This window comes from Megascapheus bottae, chromosome 30, assembly GCF_031878675.1.
Source record: "Megascapheus bottae isolate mThoBot1 chromosome 30, mThoBot2.hap1, whole genome shotgun sequence".
In the NCBI taxonomy this organism is placed as follows: Eukaryota; Metazoa; Chordata; class Mammalia; order Rodentia; family Geomyidae; genus Megascapheus; species Megascapheus bottae.
This window is the reverse complement of record NC_143538.1, coordinates 13,536,201-13,553,468: the sequence shown is the minus strand read 5'-3', so window position 1 is coordinate 13,553,468 and position 17,268 is coordinate 13,536,201. Positions and strand designations below refer to the sequence as shown.

General features: G+C 49.3%; 1 protein-coding gene across 4 annotated transcripts in view; it reads right to left on the bottom strand.

The window, feature by feature from the left end:
• Pde8a (phosphodiesterase 8A) overlaps window positions 1-16,876 on the bottom strand; it is a 32,495-nt gene extending 15,619 nt beyond the window's left edge. The window contains exons 1-2 of one of the 4 annotated variants that reach the window (XM_090321404.1): window positions 16,624-16,876; window positions 576-632 (exon numbers count right to left, since the gene is read on the bottom strand). In XM_090321404.1, coding sequence (XP_090177530.1) covers window positions 576-632; window positions 16,624-16,797 — 231 coding nt within the window. In that variant the 5' untranslated portion in view covers window positions 16,798-16,876. Of the gene's footprint in view, window positions 1-575; window positions 633-7,104; window positions 7,124-10,798; window positions 10,863-16,623 lie in introns of those variants that run through there. The other 3 variants (XM_090321403.1, XM_090321406.1, XM_090321407.1) reach the window with 3 other exon arrangements.
• Window positions 16,877-17,268: the final 392 nt, after the last annotated feature.

The window sequence follows — 17,268 nt, the reverse complement described above, 5'->3', positions numbered from 1 at the left end:
AAAAGACTGCTTTTATTTCTTCCTTTGTGTGTGTGTGGGGGGGGGATGTCAGTCATGGGGCTTGAACTCTGGTCCTGGGCACTGTCCTTGAGCCATTCAGCTCCAGGCTAGTGCTCTACCACTTTGAGCCACTGCACCACTTCCGGTTTTCTGGTGACTCATTGGAAATGAGTCTCACGGACTTTAATGCCCAGGCTGGCTGTGCACTGCAATTCTCAGATCTTGGACTCCTGAGCAGCCAGAATTATAGGCCCAAGCTACGAGTACCCAGCTTGCTTAGCACTACTTCTCAGTTGAGAAAGTTTCAAAACTACAGTGAAGCCGAGAGTGGTGAAAATGCCTACTCTTCCTTTAACTTCAACAACTGTTAATGTTTTGCTGCCTTTGCTGTGCTCTAAGCACACGCGCACACACACATCTTTATTACCACCAACTTACTGTAGGTTGCAGGCAGTCTTTATTATTAAACATCTAGGAGGCCATTCTCTGTCTACAGCACTGTGAGAAAGTTTGACACTGCCCCAGCTCAGTTACCTAGTCCCTACAGAGGAAAATGAACAGGCAGTCACCCATACCTGAAGTTGATCTTGATGAATTCTCATGGGGCCAAACTGTACATCAGCTATTGTTCCCTGTAAGAAAGAGATTTGCTTAAAAACAAAAGGAGAAGGTGTGATTCTTATGTGTTTCTCTACTTAGCAGGCAGCGGAGTAGCTATTCTAGGGGGAAGAAACAGGCAGAGAAATACAGGCATGTTTCTGGCCTCCTGTAAGCCAGTCCTGGGTCTTGGACTCTGAACCTGGGCAATGTTCCTAAGCCCCTTTTGCCCAAGGTTAGCCCTCTACACTTGAGCCCCGGCACCACTTGGGCTTTTGCTATGATTAACTGGAGAGAAGAGTCTGATGGACTTTCCTGCCTGGCTCTAAACCGCGATCCTCAGATCTCAGCCTCCTGAGTAGCTGGCATTACAGGTGTGAGTTACTGGTGCCCAGCAAGGATAAACATTTCTGATCTGAGCCTTTTACTACCTGGGTGAGTTTAAGTGACACCCCAGCCTTCTCAGCCCAGTTCCTCTTTGTTATAGAGATCAAGTTAAATTACATTATGAAGAGCCTCCTAGAAGAGACCAAACACTGGTTTCTGTGTGTCTACATCCATCTTCATTCAGACGTTACCTGAGCAAACATGTCAAACAGCCAAAGGAGCCTTACACATGATATTAGTTCACCCAATTGCCAAATCAGAGGGAAGAGCAAACTACTGACAGATTACTTGAGAAGCAATAAAAGTAAAATACTGTGCAATAAAGAATGCTTTTGTTGGGGCCGGGAGTTTGGCCTAGTGGTTAAAGTGCTTGCCTAGCATGCATGAAGACCTGGGTTCGATTCCTCGGTACCACATACATAGAAAAAAGCCGGAAGTGGTGCTGAGGCTCAAGTGGTAGAGCTCTAGCCTTGAGAAAGTCCAAGGCCAGTGTTCAGGCCCTGAGCTCAAGCCCAGGACTGGCAAAAAAATAAATAAATAAAAATTCAACACTTAAAAAAAAAAAAGAATGCTTTTGTTAAATTATAGGGAAAATTCACCATCTAAAATCTCTTAATCGAGTTGGATATAGCGGCACACACCCATAATTCCAGCACTTAGGAGGTTGAGGCAAGAAGACCTTGAATTGGAGGTCAGCCTAGGCAATGCAGCAAGACCCTACCTCAAGAAAACAATCTATTTTTTAATGATGAAACAAGAATTAAATAAATATACTAGGCTATAAAATCATTTAAGTTTGTGAAAACTACTTGTAAAAAGAAAACAAGCTTGCCCAGCATGCAGAAGGCTCTGAATTCAATATTTATACCTCCAACCCTACCCCAAAGCTAAGGAAACCATAGTGGAAACCAGAGTCGAGTGTTGATCACGGCTAGGGACAGATCAAGTGTGCATAGCTCAGAGCACTGAGGACACGGTGCGCACCAAGGCTCTGAGATCACTTCATGACAGGCTGTAACTCCAGGACCTCTACTTAGGAGAAACTCCAGCACTGGATTCATTCTGAAAAATCAAAGACACTGTACCTCCACTTTTTAAGATTTAAGACTGAGTACTGCACACTGTGTAATGTCAGCATTTTTAGATGCTGGTGCTTCCCTGTGCCCATTTCACCACTGAGCGCTTGACTTAACTTAGATGGCATTCAGAATCGGCCGGGAATCCCTGGTTCTTAGGACCTGTCAGGGCAGGGTGTCAGCATAACCAGATAAGTACACCACGCTGGTGAGCAGCAGGGCCTTCAAAAGGTCAACAGCCCCGCCCTCCGGTTCCTGTGTCCGTTCACCCTCCCTGTGTCTGAAAATCAGAATGAAATCGCTAAACATTTCAAGTCATGGATTTTTCCATGCCAGTACTGGAGCTTGAACTCAGCTGAGCCTGCTATCCCTTTCTTCTTTCCCCAGGCTGGTGCTCTATCCCTTAAGCTGAACTCCACTTGCAGCTTTTTGGTGGTTAACAGAGTTAAGAGTCTTAAGGACTTCCCTCACCTGGATCTTATACCTCAGCCTCCAGGGTGGCTAGGATTATAGGCAGGAGCCACGAGTGGGCTAATCTGAGATCATTTCTTTGCTATTGTGTAGCTGGAGTTCCTTGTATTTTGGACATCATCCTTATCCAATGTGTGATTTGCTAGTATTTTCTCCTAGTCTTCAAGATGTCTCTTCAACTGTTTTTTTTTCTTTACTTTGTCAGTTATGGGGCTTGAACCCTGGGCCTGGGCACTGTCCCTGAGCTCTTCAGCTCAAGGCTACCGCCCTACTCCTACCCTTGGAGGCACAGCCCCACTTCTCTTTTCTAGTAGTTAATTGGAGATAAGAGTCTCACGTTCTTGCCAGGCATGGCGGCTCATGATGGCTCAAGCCTATAATCCTAACTACTCAGGAGGCTGAGATCTGAGGATCAGATCAAAGCCAACCCAGGCACAAAAGGACCTATTACTCTTATCTCCAATTAACCTTCTTGAAAACAGGGAAGTGAGGCTTGGCTCAGGGTAAGATGGTAGCCTTGAGCTGAAGAGCTCAGGGACAACGCCAGGCCCAGGGGTAAGGCAGTAGACTTGAGCTGAAGAGCCCAGGCTGAGTTCAAGCCCCACGACCCACAAAAAAGAAACAAAACAACAACAATAAAGTCTCATGTTCTTTAGAGCTTGGGCTGGCTTTGATCCTCAGATCTCAGCCTCCAGAGTAGGTAGGATTACAGGCGTGAGCCACTGCGCCAGCTCTGATTTTCTTTTAATGTGATGCAATCCTATTTACTTTTATGTTCACTATGTCAAACATTTCTAAACCACATGCAAAAAAAGCAAAAGGCTGATAAGTTAAAATTTAAAATTAAGAATTTTTATTCATAGATCAGTAAACAGTAAGTTCCAGACTTTGGAGATGTTATCTGCAAATCATCATCAAAGAACTCATACTCACAATATATAAAGAATGTCTAGGGGCCGGGAGTTTGGCCTAGTGGTTAAAGTGCTTGCCTAGCATGCATGAAGACCCGGGTTCGATTCCTCAGTACCACATACATAGAAAAAAGCCGGAAGTGGTGCTGAGGCTCAAGTGGTAGAGCTCTAGCCTTGAGAAAGTCCAAGGACAGTGCTCAGGCCCTGAGCTCAAGTCCAGGACTGGAAAAAAAAAAAAATGTCTAAATATCAGTAAGAAAACACTCAACAACCCCACTGGAGAGAACCTTGAGTCAGGAGTTGCTAGTATACTAAGAACTGATGCTAATCTACTAAGGAAAAGGAACTTATTGATATATATATAGAGAGGGAGAGATAGTGGGTCATGGGGCCTGAACGAGTTTAGTGTGGGGATGTCCCTGAGCTCTGCAGCTCAAGGCTACCACCCTACCTTTGAGCCAGGCCCCACTTCCTATTTTCTGGAGGTTAATTGAAGAGTAATAGGTCCTTTTGTGCCGGGGCTGGCTTTGAATCTTGATCCTCAGATCTCAGCCTCCTGACCGCTAGGATTACAGACGTGGGCCACCATGATGTGCCTTATTGATAATTTTTAAGTTTGTCAATTTTATAAGAATTCATATAAGCAGACAATTTTAATGGATGACTTAGTTTTTATAAAACAAATTATCACTGGCTAAAATATCTCCTATTTTAAGTACACTCAAGAAAAAGGAACTTGTGTCTACTATTTGTGTGTCCATGAGGGGAAATGAGTTACTTATGCAACTACAACACAGTGGAAAGCTTTGTTTCCATAGAGATTATGACACAACTGACTTAAGCCTTAAATTAGAATATTGAGATTTGAATTGAGAAATGATCTTTTGTCTAAATGAATGGTGTATTCAATGGGAATAAAAGCTCAGCACATCTGCTGATATCATTTCCTCTTTACTTCAGTAAGGATTAACAGTGAGAAGACATCTATGTGGTGGTAGAGAGGAATTCATGCCCCCAAATCTCCCAAGTGCCAGCAATTCAGGGAATGGAGAATTTCTATAGGTGGTACAAAATTACTGATAAACAGCGAGCACAAGACTGGGATATCTGCTTATTTTGCCCTCTTGCTCTTAGGCATTCTTCCAGTCTGAAGAGCGAGATGAGTGGATTGTCTTCCTTTGTCACATTCCCTGACCTCCACAGATACTGTGTGGCTGGCTGGTGAGGGTAATGCGTGATGAGCACTCCAAAGCACACAAGCCTCAGAATGTCATGCTTCACCCCACACTGCTCCAGCTGAAAGCGTGGGCAGTCTGACAATGTGTCCCAGGATCAAGTCCTTGGAGAGTCAGGAATGAAAGCCTGCAACTTAAAACAACAGCACAGTGCCTGCTAGCTTCCTCTCCCAACTCCTCCTCCACCACTCTGACCTCTGCCTGTCTGGTGAGCACTGCCCTGAGCTGGTTGCTCGGCAGCACAGTGGAGCTCTAACTACTAAGTATCTGCCTTCAATCCACATTCATAAAGCAAGTGATTGCACGTGCAGTGCTCCTAACAACTCAACGCGATCAGTGCCTTCAGCCTCGGCCCTGCAACCCTGAACCCTGCTACAGGAAGGAACAGGAGAAACATCAGAGCTCACTGGCACCGACAGAACTTCCTGAGTTCTGGGGCTCAGCAAATTGGAGACTCACATCAAACTAAAAGTTGTGTGTGTGTGTGTGTGAGAGATCTTGAACTCTGGGCCTGGGTACTGTCCCTGAGTTCTTCAGCTCAAGGCTACTGCCCTGCCCCTGAGCCACAGCCCCACCTTCCATTTTCTAGTGATTAATTGGAGATAAGAGCTTCATAGTCTTTAGTGCCAGCTGGCTTTGAACCTTGATCCTCAGATCTCAGCCTCCTGAGTAGCTAGGATTATGGGCGTGAGCCTCTGCTCCCAGCTACTCAATAATTGAGCTCAGGGCCTGGGCACTGAGGCTCTACCACTTGAGCCATAGCACACTTCTGGCTTTTTTTTTTTCTATGTATGTGGTACTGAGGAATCGAACCCGGGTCTTTGTGCATGTCAGGCACTCTGCCACTAGGCCAAACTCCCAGCCCTACTCAATAATATTTTAAGTGCAGTGCTTGATAACTGTTTAATGGACCAAGTAATTACTGCATAAACGAGGTCCCTAATATCTCCTTCTGCCTTGATAAAAAAGCGTTTCTAAGGAGAAGACAGACAGACATCCTAGTCAGAGTACAATCAGGATTGGCTAGACTTCCTGCTGGCCTTCCATGGCAAATCATTCCATTCTTTTTCTAATTTCACTATGAAATCTTCACAACTTAGTGGATTTTCTATTTCATCTCAGATGTCTCCAAGGAAATGATTCAATCTTCAATTTTATTTCAGTGGGGTATTTCCTCAACGTAACCAAATATTCAAAGTTCCATTTGATTAGATTTTTATAGTCATTCCAGGCATATCAATGGCTACTTCAACCATATTTTCTGCTAATACTGTGGAAAATGCCTGGAATCTTTTTTTTTTTTTTTGCCAGTCCTGAGCTTGAGCTCAAGGCCTGACCACTGTCCTTGGGCTTTCCTCAAGGCTAGTGCTCTGCCACTTGAGCCACAGCACCACTTCTGGCTTTTCTATGTATGTGGTACTGAGGAATTGAACCTGGGTCTTCGTGCATGTGAGGCAAGCACTCTATCCCTAGGCCAAACTCCTGGCCCAGGTCTGGTTTTTAGTACATGGCTGGTTCTGGAAAGCAATCACATACAATCCAGGAAAGAAGCCCTTGGGCTCAAGGAAGGCAACATTTTCATATGAAAATGTTATATGACCGCTTGATTTTGCAGAACAGTGTTAAAATAACTTTACACATCAAGTTAAAACGTGATTTGAATTGCATCGTGCTGATTTAATCATGGAAGAGACATTCCCACTAAAGAATTACTGGAGAGGAGACTACGTCATGAAGTTGTAATTACTCTCAGACCACCTCTGCAGGTGGCTGCTTTCTCTCAGTTTATTTTTCTATCAATGGACGGCTAACGCAGTCAGGAAGTGAGCTCCAGGGCTTACTTAGCAGGAGGACATGGCAGGCGTTTCCATAAGGCTGTGTCGATTTATTTAGGTTAGAAGCAGTCTGACAAAGCCAGCTGGCTGACAGAAACAAACCAGAAGCCCTCCTAGCACCCTCTACCCACGTCAACGCATTTCAAGGGCAAGGGAGCTGGGCAGGGGGCAAGCAGGGCATGAGGCAAGTCTGAGAAGGTCTGGTCTGGCGGATACCGTCCTCCCTGGGAGGGCCCAGCTCCAGTTAGCCAAGTGCTCACTAGGGCTGGGCTGAGGAAGCAAACCCAAAACACATTCCCAGCCATCTTCTCTCCTCAAATCTGCTCACCAGGCAACTAGTTCCTCTCCTGGGGGTGGGGGGCAGGGGGAAGAAGGAAGGAGAGAAAGAGAGGGAGGGAAAAGAAAGGGAATAAGGGAGGGACACCAGAGTACAGCTGCTGAGAACCAAAGCCAGGCCTTGCACAGAATGGACAAACATTCCCGAGATACCAACCCAGCCCGGCTTCCTGACACAGGCTGGCCTTAAGCTCGATTCTCTCCTCTGCCTTGGATGCTAGAATCAAGAGGTGCACCATGCCTGGTTTCTACTCACTTTTTGTAATACAACACATTCCTAGAGTTTTGTTGTATCTGTTTCCTAGGTCTGCTATATGAATTACTTCAAACTGCATGGCTCAAAACAAGACGAAGTTACCCTCACGATGCAGAAGACCTGAAATACAAAGTCAGGTTATGGGCAGGGGCAGATCCTTATAGGAGTTCTGGGAGAAGTACTGAGCCCGTCTCCTGTGTCTCTCTCCTGGCATCTGGCAGCTGCCAGAAGCCCTTGGTTTTCCTAGATTGTAGCTCCCTCCCCAGGCTCTGCCTCCTATCCCAGACATCTGATCGGGGGCCACCCTAACCCAATATGACCTCATCTTCACTGACATCTGCCAAGGCCCTTTTCCATATACAGTCACAGCTGAGATTCTGCTGGAAATGAACTGCAGGGGGGACACTACTGCACCCAGAGCAAGCCTCCCGTCACACACAGCCTGCTGCAGCAGCGCAGTGATGACTTCCTTTACATCAGGTTCTAGCAGGTAAAAGGAATCTACAGAATATCCATGAGGGAGGGCGGGCGGGCAATGACAAGACAGGTCCTATAATGCTCCCTTCCTCCTCTGAGGAAAATTCCTAAAATATGCATTTAGGTTGCTATATGTTACACTTTCACAGAGTTCACTTGAGTGTGGAAATATCACAATGAGATCATCCCTGTACAGCTGGTGTATGCTGATGTTTTAAAAGGGTCCCCTTAGGGGCCGGGAGTTTGGCCTAGTGGTTAAAGTGCTTGCCTAGCATGCATGAAGACCCGGGTTCGATTCCTTGGTACCACATACATAGAAAAAAGCCAGAAGTGGTCTGAGGCTCAAGTGGAAGAGCTCTAGCCTTGAGAAAGTCCAAGGACAGTGCTCAGGCCCTGAGCTCAAGCCCAAAACTGGCAAAAAATAAATAAATAAATAAAAAATAAAAATAAAAAAATAAAAGGGTCCCCTTAAAACCTGACCAGACTGGCCCCACCACAGGCCCAGCTGCCTGCCCCATGGGGAGAAGGGAGGGGCTGTTCCTTTTCCATGCTTTTCCTTTGCTGGCTAGCAGGAAGGACAGGAAAGAGCCAGGAAAGTTCTAGACCAGTTACAAGTAGATGTGTCGTTCGTGGAGCCTGACAGATGGTAAGGTCTGCTCCTGGATTCTCCACTCTTTCCTCTCACTAAAACTCCACACAGATAGTTGCAACACTCCTTCATTCTCTACCAAAATGTAAGCCCTGTCCTCTACAGGTGGGGTCCCCTTACCTGGCAGACTGGCGTCCTGGGGGGGGACTCCAGTCAGTCTCCAGGCCCAGTACGTGTCCACAGATGCATATATTGTGTGTGTGTGTGCACATAAACCCACCCCAGCTTTGCCAAGAGCACTGGCCTACTGTGAGGGGGAGAACTAACACAGGAAACACAGGTCTGAGCTGAAGCTTTCAGGAAAGTAGCTTCAACCCACTTCCACAAACCCAGTTCCTAAGCAGGCACCCACTAAGCCCACGTTTTGGTGGTGGTGAATTTAACTTCCAATAATCATGATGGCATTGACCAGTAGACATCATGTAAGCCAGAATTCCTTCCCATGTGCGCACGCGCGCACACACACACACACACACACACACACACACACACACACGCACAGGCACAGGCACACAGGACCAGACCAAACAGGAAAATGGCCTGTTTATACACACAACAAGAGCTTTCAAAACCACAATTTTCCCTGGTCCCAGTCAGAGTTGAGAAAAGACCTTCATCAAGATCTCCAGCATAATCATTCAAATAAATGTTTTCCCATTTCTTCTTTAGCTTCATTCATTTCTTAGTTTTAGCTTTTTATTTCTTCAGAAGCAAAGTTCAAGGGGAGGAAGACAGGCTCCTCTGCTGTGAGCAGTGAGCAGAAGGTGAGTGCCCCCATCCCCGCCCACCGCACGTGCTGTGCTGGGTGCCTGAGGGTCTCTAGGCCTCTCCCATGATGGGGTGAGTAGCTAGCTCTGCCAGGGAGACACAGGAGAGGACTTGGGGTCTGGCTTTTCATAGCCGACTGACAGGTGCCACCCCACGACCCGCCTCAACCTCTCCTGTGGCCATGGCAGATGCTGCCCTGGCCTCTGCCATCCTCAGTATCCTGTGGAGATTGCTTTTGAACACATGTGATTTTCAGTTTCTGTTTTTGTCTAAGGATTTTTCTTGATAGCTAGAAACATTTCTTGAGTACTAGCTACTCAATTCTCTATTTAAAAAAAAAAAGTGGGTTTTTTTTTTCATGCTTTCTGTCATCATTTTTCTTATATCATGTTTGACTATGCCCTAGACAGATCTGTCCGGCTGAGTTTGGTGTCCTATGTTTAAGGCCAGGTTCCCCTAGGACCAGGTAATCTGGGAGGAGAGGCAGGGCCGAGCTTCGGTGGACAGGACTGTCTGGCATTACAAGAAGGTACACTTGGACTGCTCACTCTTCAGCCAAGGGCTCCAGGCAGCAGCGGGTGAGCACAGTGTGTGGCTTTCCTGCCCAGTGGCTGTGTGCAGTGTGTCTTTTTCCTGTCTGCGGTAGCCTGGTGTAGTCCACTTCCTACAGGTGCGGCTTGTTCAAGCCCTCTTTCAATCAATCCAGCCTCACTGGAATTGTGAACTCAAGCTGGATCGGACTCCAAATTTAAATGGAGGATTCAGGTTTTCTTGTTTTTATTTTTCTTTTGCTAGTCCTGGGGCTTGAACTCAGGGTCTGAGCACTGTCCTTGAGCTTCTTTTGCTCAAGGCTAACACTCTACCATTTGAGGCACAAAAAGTTTAAGCCAGAATATAAATCAACCTCAAAAAGAGCAAGACATCTTGGATGAAGAAATCGGGGTGCTCCTTTGTGTGAGAGCATAGTCTGGCAACCTGACTGAACTGCGTATCACTCTAGCTTCTACCTCCAAAATCCATCTCAAGTGTGCCCCCCTCCAATATCACTGCCACACCCAGAGCGGAGTGAACGAGGCCCAATCCTCTGGCTGGCCTGCCCTACACTTCTGTGCCCTCTGTTTTGAAATGCCGACCAAACCATGGTTATATAAGTGTGTTGTAAATCTAAAGCTGAGTTATTCTCTGACATTTCTGACTACACAAACATTTTTAGTCTTTTCTGAAACTTATTTTTATTTTATTTTACTTTATTTTTTGCCAGTCCCTGGGCTTGAGTTCAGGGCCTAAGCACTGTCCTTGAACTTTCTCAAGGCTAGAGCTCTACCACTTGAGCCTCAGCAGCACTTGTGTTTTTTTCTATGTATGTGGTACTGAGGAATTGAACCTGGGTCTTTGTGCATGCTAGGCAAGCACTCTACCACTAGGCCACACTCCAGCCCAGCTTCCATCACTTCTTAAAACCCTTTGCCTCAGCCAGGTGTGATGACTCACACCTGTAATCCTAGCTACTCAGGAGGCTGAGATCTGAGGATCAAGGTTCAAAGCCAGCCCAGGCACAAAAGACCTTGAGACTCTTATCTCCAGTTAATCACTATAAAACTGGAAGTGGTACTGTGGCTCTGGGTAGGGCAGTAGCTTTGAGTTGAAGAGCTCAGGGACAGTGCCCAGGCCCAGAGTTCAAGCCCCATGACCAAAAACAAAACAAAACCCTTTGACTCTGCAATTTATCCACTAGCCTTTCAGGACCAAAGCTGCTAAGGCCCTGCCCTGTAAGTTTACATGCAAATACCACTTACCTACCTTCAAATACCATTTCTCTGTTTTCCCTTTCCTCATTAGCAAGTGTGGGACATTTCCTGTTAGCCTGCAGACACAGTGATCAAACACGGTTAGAGGGAGGAAAACTGAGTTAAAGCTTCAGAGAACCTTCTCAGCTCTGAAGAGGACCATCCTTCAGGAAATGTTCATTAGGGTGGGAAGATCCTCCAGAATTCTTTCTCTCCTTCAGTTTCCAAAACAAATGTGGGGGCGGGGGGGGGGGGGAAGGCAGCATTAAAGGAAGGAAGCAATGCAGTGATGTTACACTTCTTTCTTCATTCTCAAAGTAACTAAGTATGACATAACTATTTTAAGTCATCAAAAACATACGTTATTTTTTTAAGTCCTTAAGAGACTTTTAGATTCTAATAGGTGCCATTCTTCTTAACAATCTTCTATCTGGGGGAACTACTGATTGTTCATAATCTTTTAGGCATTGAATAGAACAAGGTACACGTGAATAAGACCTTGGTAACTACTCCTCTTTCACAGAAAAGAGACTGGGGCTAGGTGACTTGCCAGAAGTCTAAAAGTAGGGAATGGCAGGGCTGCGATTTAGTCTACAGGGCTGTCTGGTTCTAGACTGGCCTCCTGACCACATTATACGAGAAGGAAGAGCCACCGATACATGAACTCTAAACGTAAATGTCTTGTCTCAAACTCTTCCTACTAGGTTAGCTGGAACATTGCTTTGGGCTAAATTCTGTTAGAACAGTAAATGGGAATGTGCCATTTGGCTACATCTGGTTCAAAGAGAAAACAAATTCAGTGAAAAAACCCAGAGAGGATATTTATGATACTTCAAGGGAGGGGAGGCGTAGGACAGCCAAGACGTCAATACTAAGGAAAGAAAAAGGAAATGGGAACTCTGGGGCTGACTTCCAGGACATATTTCTCAGGCCTAAAATAGGTTTGCGCTTAGGGCTATCATGAGGACCAGAGCAGATGAAGTTCTCATGTAGAAACTTCCTGGGTAGAAGGCGCACACTTTAGGGCTAGTAAAGTTACTTTTATCTTTTTGTTGTTGTTGCAAAACCAGAACTCAGACTGGATACCTGATGGTTTGTTCACTGGCTGGCACTCTACCACCTGAACCAGCCCTCCACCCCTAAATCACTGTCATCTTTAAAATGTTCCAGACTTCACGGAGCTTCAAACGCATGGCTCCTGCCAAGCCCAGCTGGGAAGGGGAAGAGAAAAACCTCAATGCATACTTCGTCTGCCTTCACCCAGACACACAGGGGCCTCTGCAGACTGAGGCAGGCCAATGCACACATGCATGCACGCGCGCACACACACACACACACAGAATCCGAGCTGTGGCGCTAAGAATGCGTCAACAGGTGAAGTGGACCCAGTGTGTGGGGAAAGCTCACCAAGGAAGTTTTGGAGGAGCAAAAGGAGGTCTGAGAATGAGTCCCTAAGAATGGAAAGGATCTAAAGACACTCAAACATAAAAAATCTAGCTCAAGTATAATATATACTGAAGGGTTCACAGAAACTTGTACTGAAGGTAAACATACTTGCATCAAATAATAGTCTTAAGAGTACTTAAGCTTGTTGAATTATCACAAATTAACTCATCCGTAAAACTACCACCCAGGAGCTGCAAGTTTGGCCTAATAGTAGAGTGCTTGCCTAGCATGCACAAAGACCCCGGTTCAATTCCTCGGTATCAAATAGAAAAAAAGCCAGAAATGGTATAACTCTGGCCTTGAGAAAGTCCAAGGACAGTGTTCAGGCCCCCGAGCTCAAGCCCAGGACTCGCAAAAAAAAAAAAAAAAAAAACCCACCAGGTCAGCTGGGAGTATGGTCTAGTGGTAGAGTGCTTGCCTAGCATGCATGAAGCCCTGGGTTCGATTTCTCACTACCACATCCACAGAAAAAGCCAAAAGTGGTGCTGTGGCTCAAGTGGTAGAGTGCTAGGCTTGAGAAAAAGCAGCTCAGGGACAGTGCCCAGGCCCTAAGTTCAAATCCCGAACTGGCAAAAAAAAAAAGAATATATAGGTATATGTAATTCAAAGGTAGAATACTTGGCTATTCCAGAAATGAAGTTTGAAGATGTTACTCAAAGAATAAATTATGTGGAATTGAAATTCCAAAAAAAGTTTTTCACAAAGGATAAAGAAAACGAGGCAGATCGTTTTAGCAAGCTGGCTTTAAAGCAGCAGAAAAAGCTCAGGGCAAGAAAATCCTCACGCCATCACCTGGACTCCACTGATCCAAATCCACCAGGGCCAACTCAAGTACCAGGCTTGGCTTGGAGGTCTCTTCAGGGGCTGGCTGTGGGCAGAAACCATGTCCTGGTTGGCACAGGCATTCACAGTGGCCCTGAGCAGAGACCACTCCCGCCTGTAATTGCCTGTAGTTCTGACTCGGCCTCCCGAGTTCTGGTGTGCACCTCCACCCTTACAAGGCTCCCCTCTGATGAAATCCAGAACTATGTGTCCACATTTCTCATAAGCAGTGGAGAGTCAGGGGTGGAGGTGGTGAGGGGAGGTCACGCTGCCGACAGCTGCTCCTGGTCCAAGGAACAGAGAAAGGACAAATATAGCAGGCCAAGGTATATTCCCAAACCACACAGAATGAAGGCCAGCTTGGCAAGCTTCTGTCCTGTGAGCTCTCTGAGCTCCAGCTCAATGTTCAGGGAAGCCTGCAACATCCTTCCTGCCTGTGTGGATTCAAGTCTGCAGTTAAGAACGGCAATGTTCCACTTGTCAAAACAGTACTCAAAGGTGATACTCCTACATTCTTGCTGCACAGACAACAGAAGGAAGAGGTCCAGGAACTTATTCAGCTCAAATATGTCCAAATTAGAGGCAAAAAGCTGTGCAAGCTAGGCACTGGTGGCTCTCACCTGTAATCCTAGTTACTCAGGAGGCTGAGATCTAAGGATCATGGTTCAAAGCCAGCCAGGACAGGAAAGTCTCCCAGACTCTTATCTCCAATTAACCATTAGAAAAAAAAAAGAAAGAAAGAAAAGAAAGCACTGAGGCCCAAAGTGGCAGAGTGTAGCCTCAAGCTGAAGAGCTCAGGCACAGCGCCATGACTGTGGGATGACAGTAAGCATGCATACAGATACTCTAACAGAAATTCAAGGAGAACACACAAAATGACTTTACAATAAAATGGGCCAGAAAGATTCTACACATCTTACGTGAGAGGCCTCCCAATAAATGATAGCCACTACAGTAAGAACAGAAAGTGGTGACAGGGAGAAAACTGCTTCCATTTAGACAAACAAAAGATGAGGTTACTCAATTTATAAATTAAGATCAAGTAACTATTCTGTAGCTAGAAACTATTAAATGATGATAACTAAAATGCTATTTCAGCCAGTTTTATGGAGGGAGGGAGATGCAGGAACAGTAAGAAAGGAGACTGGGAAGACAGGAGCAGGTGAAGAGAACAAGATGCAGGAAGGGGTGGGGGAGCAGGAGAATCCCAGGCTGGGGATCCCAGACTGGGGACCCTGGCTGTGGTCTACAGCCAAGGTACGCCAAGACGGACCCCAAACCAAATCCAGACTCTGCAGCCCCACCTTGTTAAAACTTTTAGATGAACTCTGGACTGTCTCTTTCCCAGCCTGGATCTCGCACTCCTCTAAGTCAACAAATGTGCATGGGAAGGCTTACTGTGTTCCAGGAACCAGTCCTGTATGGGGACCCAGCAAGACACACCGATGACACACATGACTGCCACCTAACAGGCTGACTGGTGGCGGAAAGAGGGAGGGGGCGGTCAGTGCACCCAGAGAACACAGGGTCCTCTAACAAGCCATCTACAAAACACCACAGGAAAATGTTTCAAGGGCAACTCCAGTCCTAGCTAAGGAAAAGGGAAACAGTAAATCCAAAGGCTGACAAGAAAACACTGAAATGTTATGGTGAAAGCTCACCCTGATTAAAAACAAAACTGTAAGTGTTCAAACTAAACACAGCACTCATTATCGGCAACTACTCAGTATAGTTAGTAATATTTAAATATGTCCATGACTCGACTCAACCTCACGTACCACAAGACTCTAAGTACCTGTGGAATGAGTAAAGAGCAAATCACACGTGTAGAGTTAGATCTACTTCTTGCACTTTGGACACTGGCATCTCCCACAAGGCATCAGGTTTGGCATGGGATTTGCCCAAGATAAATCAAACAAGTTTGGGAAATACTGCAGCACACACTAAAAATCTTTTGGAGACTCAGGGCAGGTATTTTAAGAAATTAAGTTGTCTGGAATGACCTGCCTACTAAACATGGACTGAACTTAGGGAGAGCCAGTTTTTCCCAAACTGACTGGACCCTTTCCTAACAGTCTGTCTGCTCCACAGAATACATGTGTGATACATTATAAGGCAGAACTTAAAAGAGTTTAATCTGAAAATCCACCTCTGGACCATTCTGAGTTTATCATTTGATCTCTCCTCTGGAAATACTAAGTATTATCTTAATGCCTGTCTGGAAAGTTTCATGGAATCAAACTGGAGAAGTTAACAATAAAAAATAAACCCAACATTTATTCAGCACTGACTATGCATGTCATTGGACTGAATCCAAAGCATAGACAGTAGGGTGAATGTATTTCTGGACCCCAACACAACTGAGGAACTAACTGGCGCTGTGGGTGCCATAGGGGTGCAGTGCTGCACCCCAGAATATTCACAAGATGTTTGTTGTGAGTCTTGGGATATCTGGCGACCATAAAAGGCCTGTGAAACCCTAGGTTTCTTACTAAAAGGCCGACTACCTTGAAGTTAACTGGCAATATTAAACCTGAGTCCAAACACGTAAAGCTAAGCTGGGCAACCGCGGCTCACAGCTATGACCCAAGCTACACCGGAGGCTGAGGTCTGAGTACCCGGGTTAAAGCCAACCCAGGCAGGAACATCCCTGAGACCCGCCTTCAGTCAGCCACCAAGCAAGCAACAAACCTAAGGGGAACTGTGGCTCCCCGACGGCCAGCGCCAGGCCCAAGCGAAGGGGAAGCCGCTGCCGTTCCGCCGCCGTCAGCCTCGCCGGCTTCCTCAAGGAAACGCCTGTCACGGGCTGGGAGTCCCCTCCGCGGCGGCCCCGAGGCGGGCTCCCCGCGTGCCGCCCCCGCCCGACAGCCAGACACAGCGGGGCCCGGGCCCGCCCTTGTCCTCCGGCCGAGACCCGGCACCGGGCGGCGGCGACGACGGGGGCCCGGACCCCAGGGGAGCGCGGTCCACGCCAGGGCTCCGCGCCATCCGCCCGCGGCCGCAGCCGAGGCCGGCGACTCCCCGCCTCAGCCCGCCCCGCTCCCGCCGGGGAAACGGAGGCAGGCGGAGGCCGCGGGGCTGGAGCGGCGTCCAGGCGCTGCCCGAGTCCTCCGGGGCCGGGAGCGCTGGCGTCGGTGGGCGCCGTCCGAGGCTGGAGAGGAGCCGCCCGCCCGGCGCCCGCTCCGCTCCGCGCCTCACCTCGGCGCCGCCGCCCGCTCCGCGCCTCACCTCGGCGCCGCCGCCCGCTCCGCGCCTCACCTCGGCGCCGCCGCCCACCCGCCCGCCGCCCGCCCGCCGCCCCGCTCCGCTCCGCGCCTCACCTCGGCGCCGCCGCCCGCTCCGCGCCTCACCTCGGCGCCGCCGCCCGCTCCGCGCCTCACCTCGGCGCCGCCGCCCGCCCGCCGCCCGCTCCGCGCCTCACCTCGGCGCCGCCGCCCACCCGCCCGCCGCCCGCCCGCCGCCCCGCTCCGCTCCGCGCCTCACCTCGGCGCCGCCGCCCGCCCGCCGCCCGCTCCGCGCCTCACCTCGGCGCCGCCGCCCGCCCGCCGCCCCGCCCGCTCCGCGTCTCACCTTGGCGCCGCCGCGCGGCTCGGACTCCGCGAGGCCGGCGCTGCCGGGCAGGACCAGGGCGGCCGTCTTGTGTCCGTGGGCGGCGGGCGAGGACGGCGGCGCGGCGGGGCCCGGCGCGTCCTCCCCGCCCGGCTCCTGGGAGTCGGCAGCGTGGATGCTCGGGGCGCAGCCCATGCCGGGGCGGCCGGCGGGCGGCGGGCGCGGTCCGCTCAGCAAACGGCCCGCCCGGCGCCTCGGGACGGCCGCGGGCACCGAGTCCTCGCCGCCGGGGCGGGCGGCGGGCGCGGGCCTCGCGGCAGGAAGCGGCCGCGGCTTTTATGGCGGCGGCGCGGGCGCGGCGGGCGTGGGGCCAGGGCGCCGGGGCGGGCGGCGCGCGGCGGACGCCCCTCCGAGCATGTCCGGCCCCGCGCCGCCCTCGCGCCGCCGCCCGGCGCCGGCTGCCGCCGAGGTGAGGAGACCCGCGCTCCCGGGGCCCTGCGGGGAGGCCGCCCGCGGCCGGGCACTGCGTGGCGGACGCCTCCGGGGCGCCCCGGCTCCCGCCCGGCCCCGGCCGCGCCGTCGAGAAGCGCTGAGGCGGCTGCGCTCGCGGCTGTGGCGGGCGCCGCGGCTCGCGTTCCGACTCCGCGATCCGCGCCGGGCGTTGTA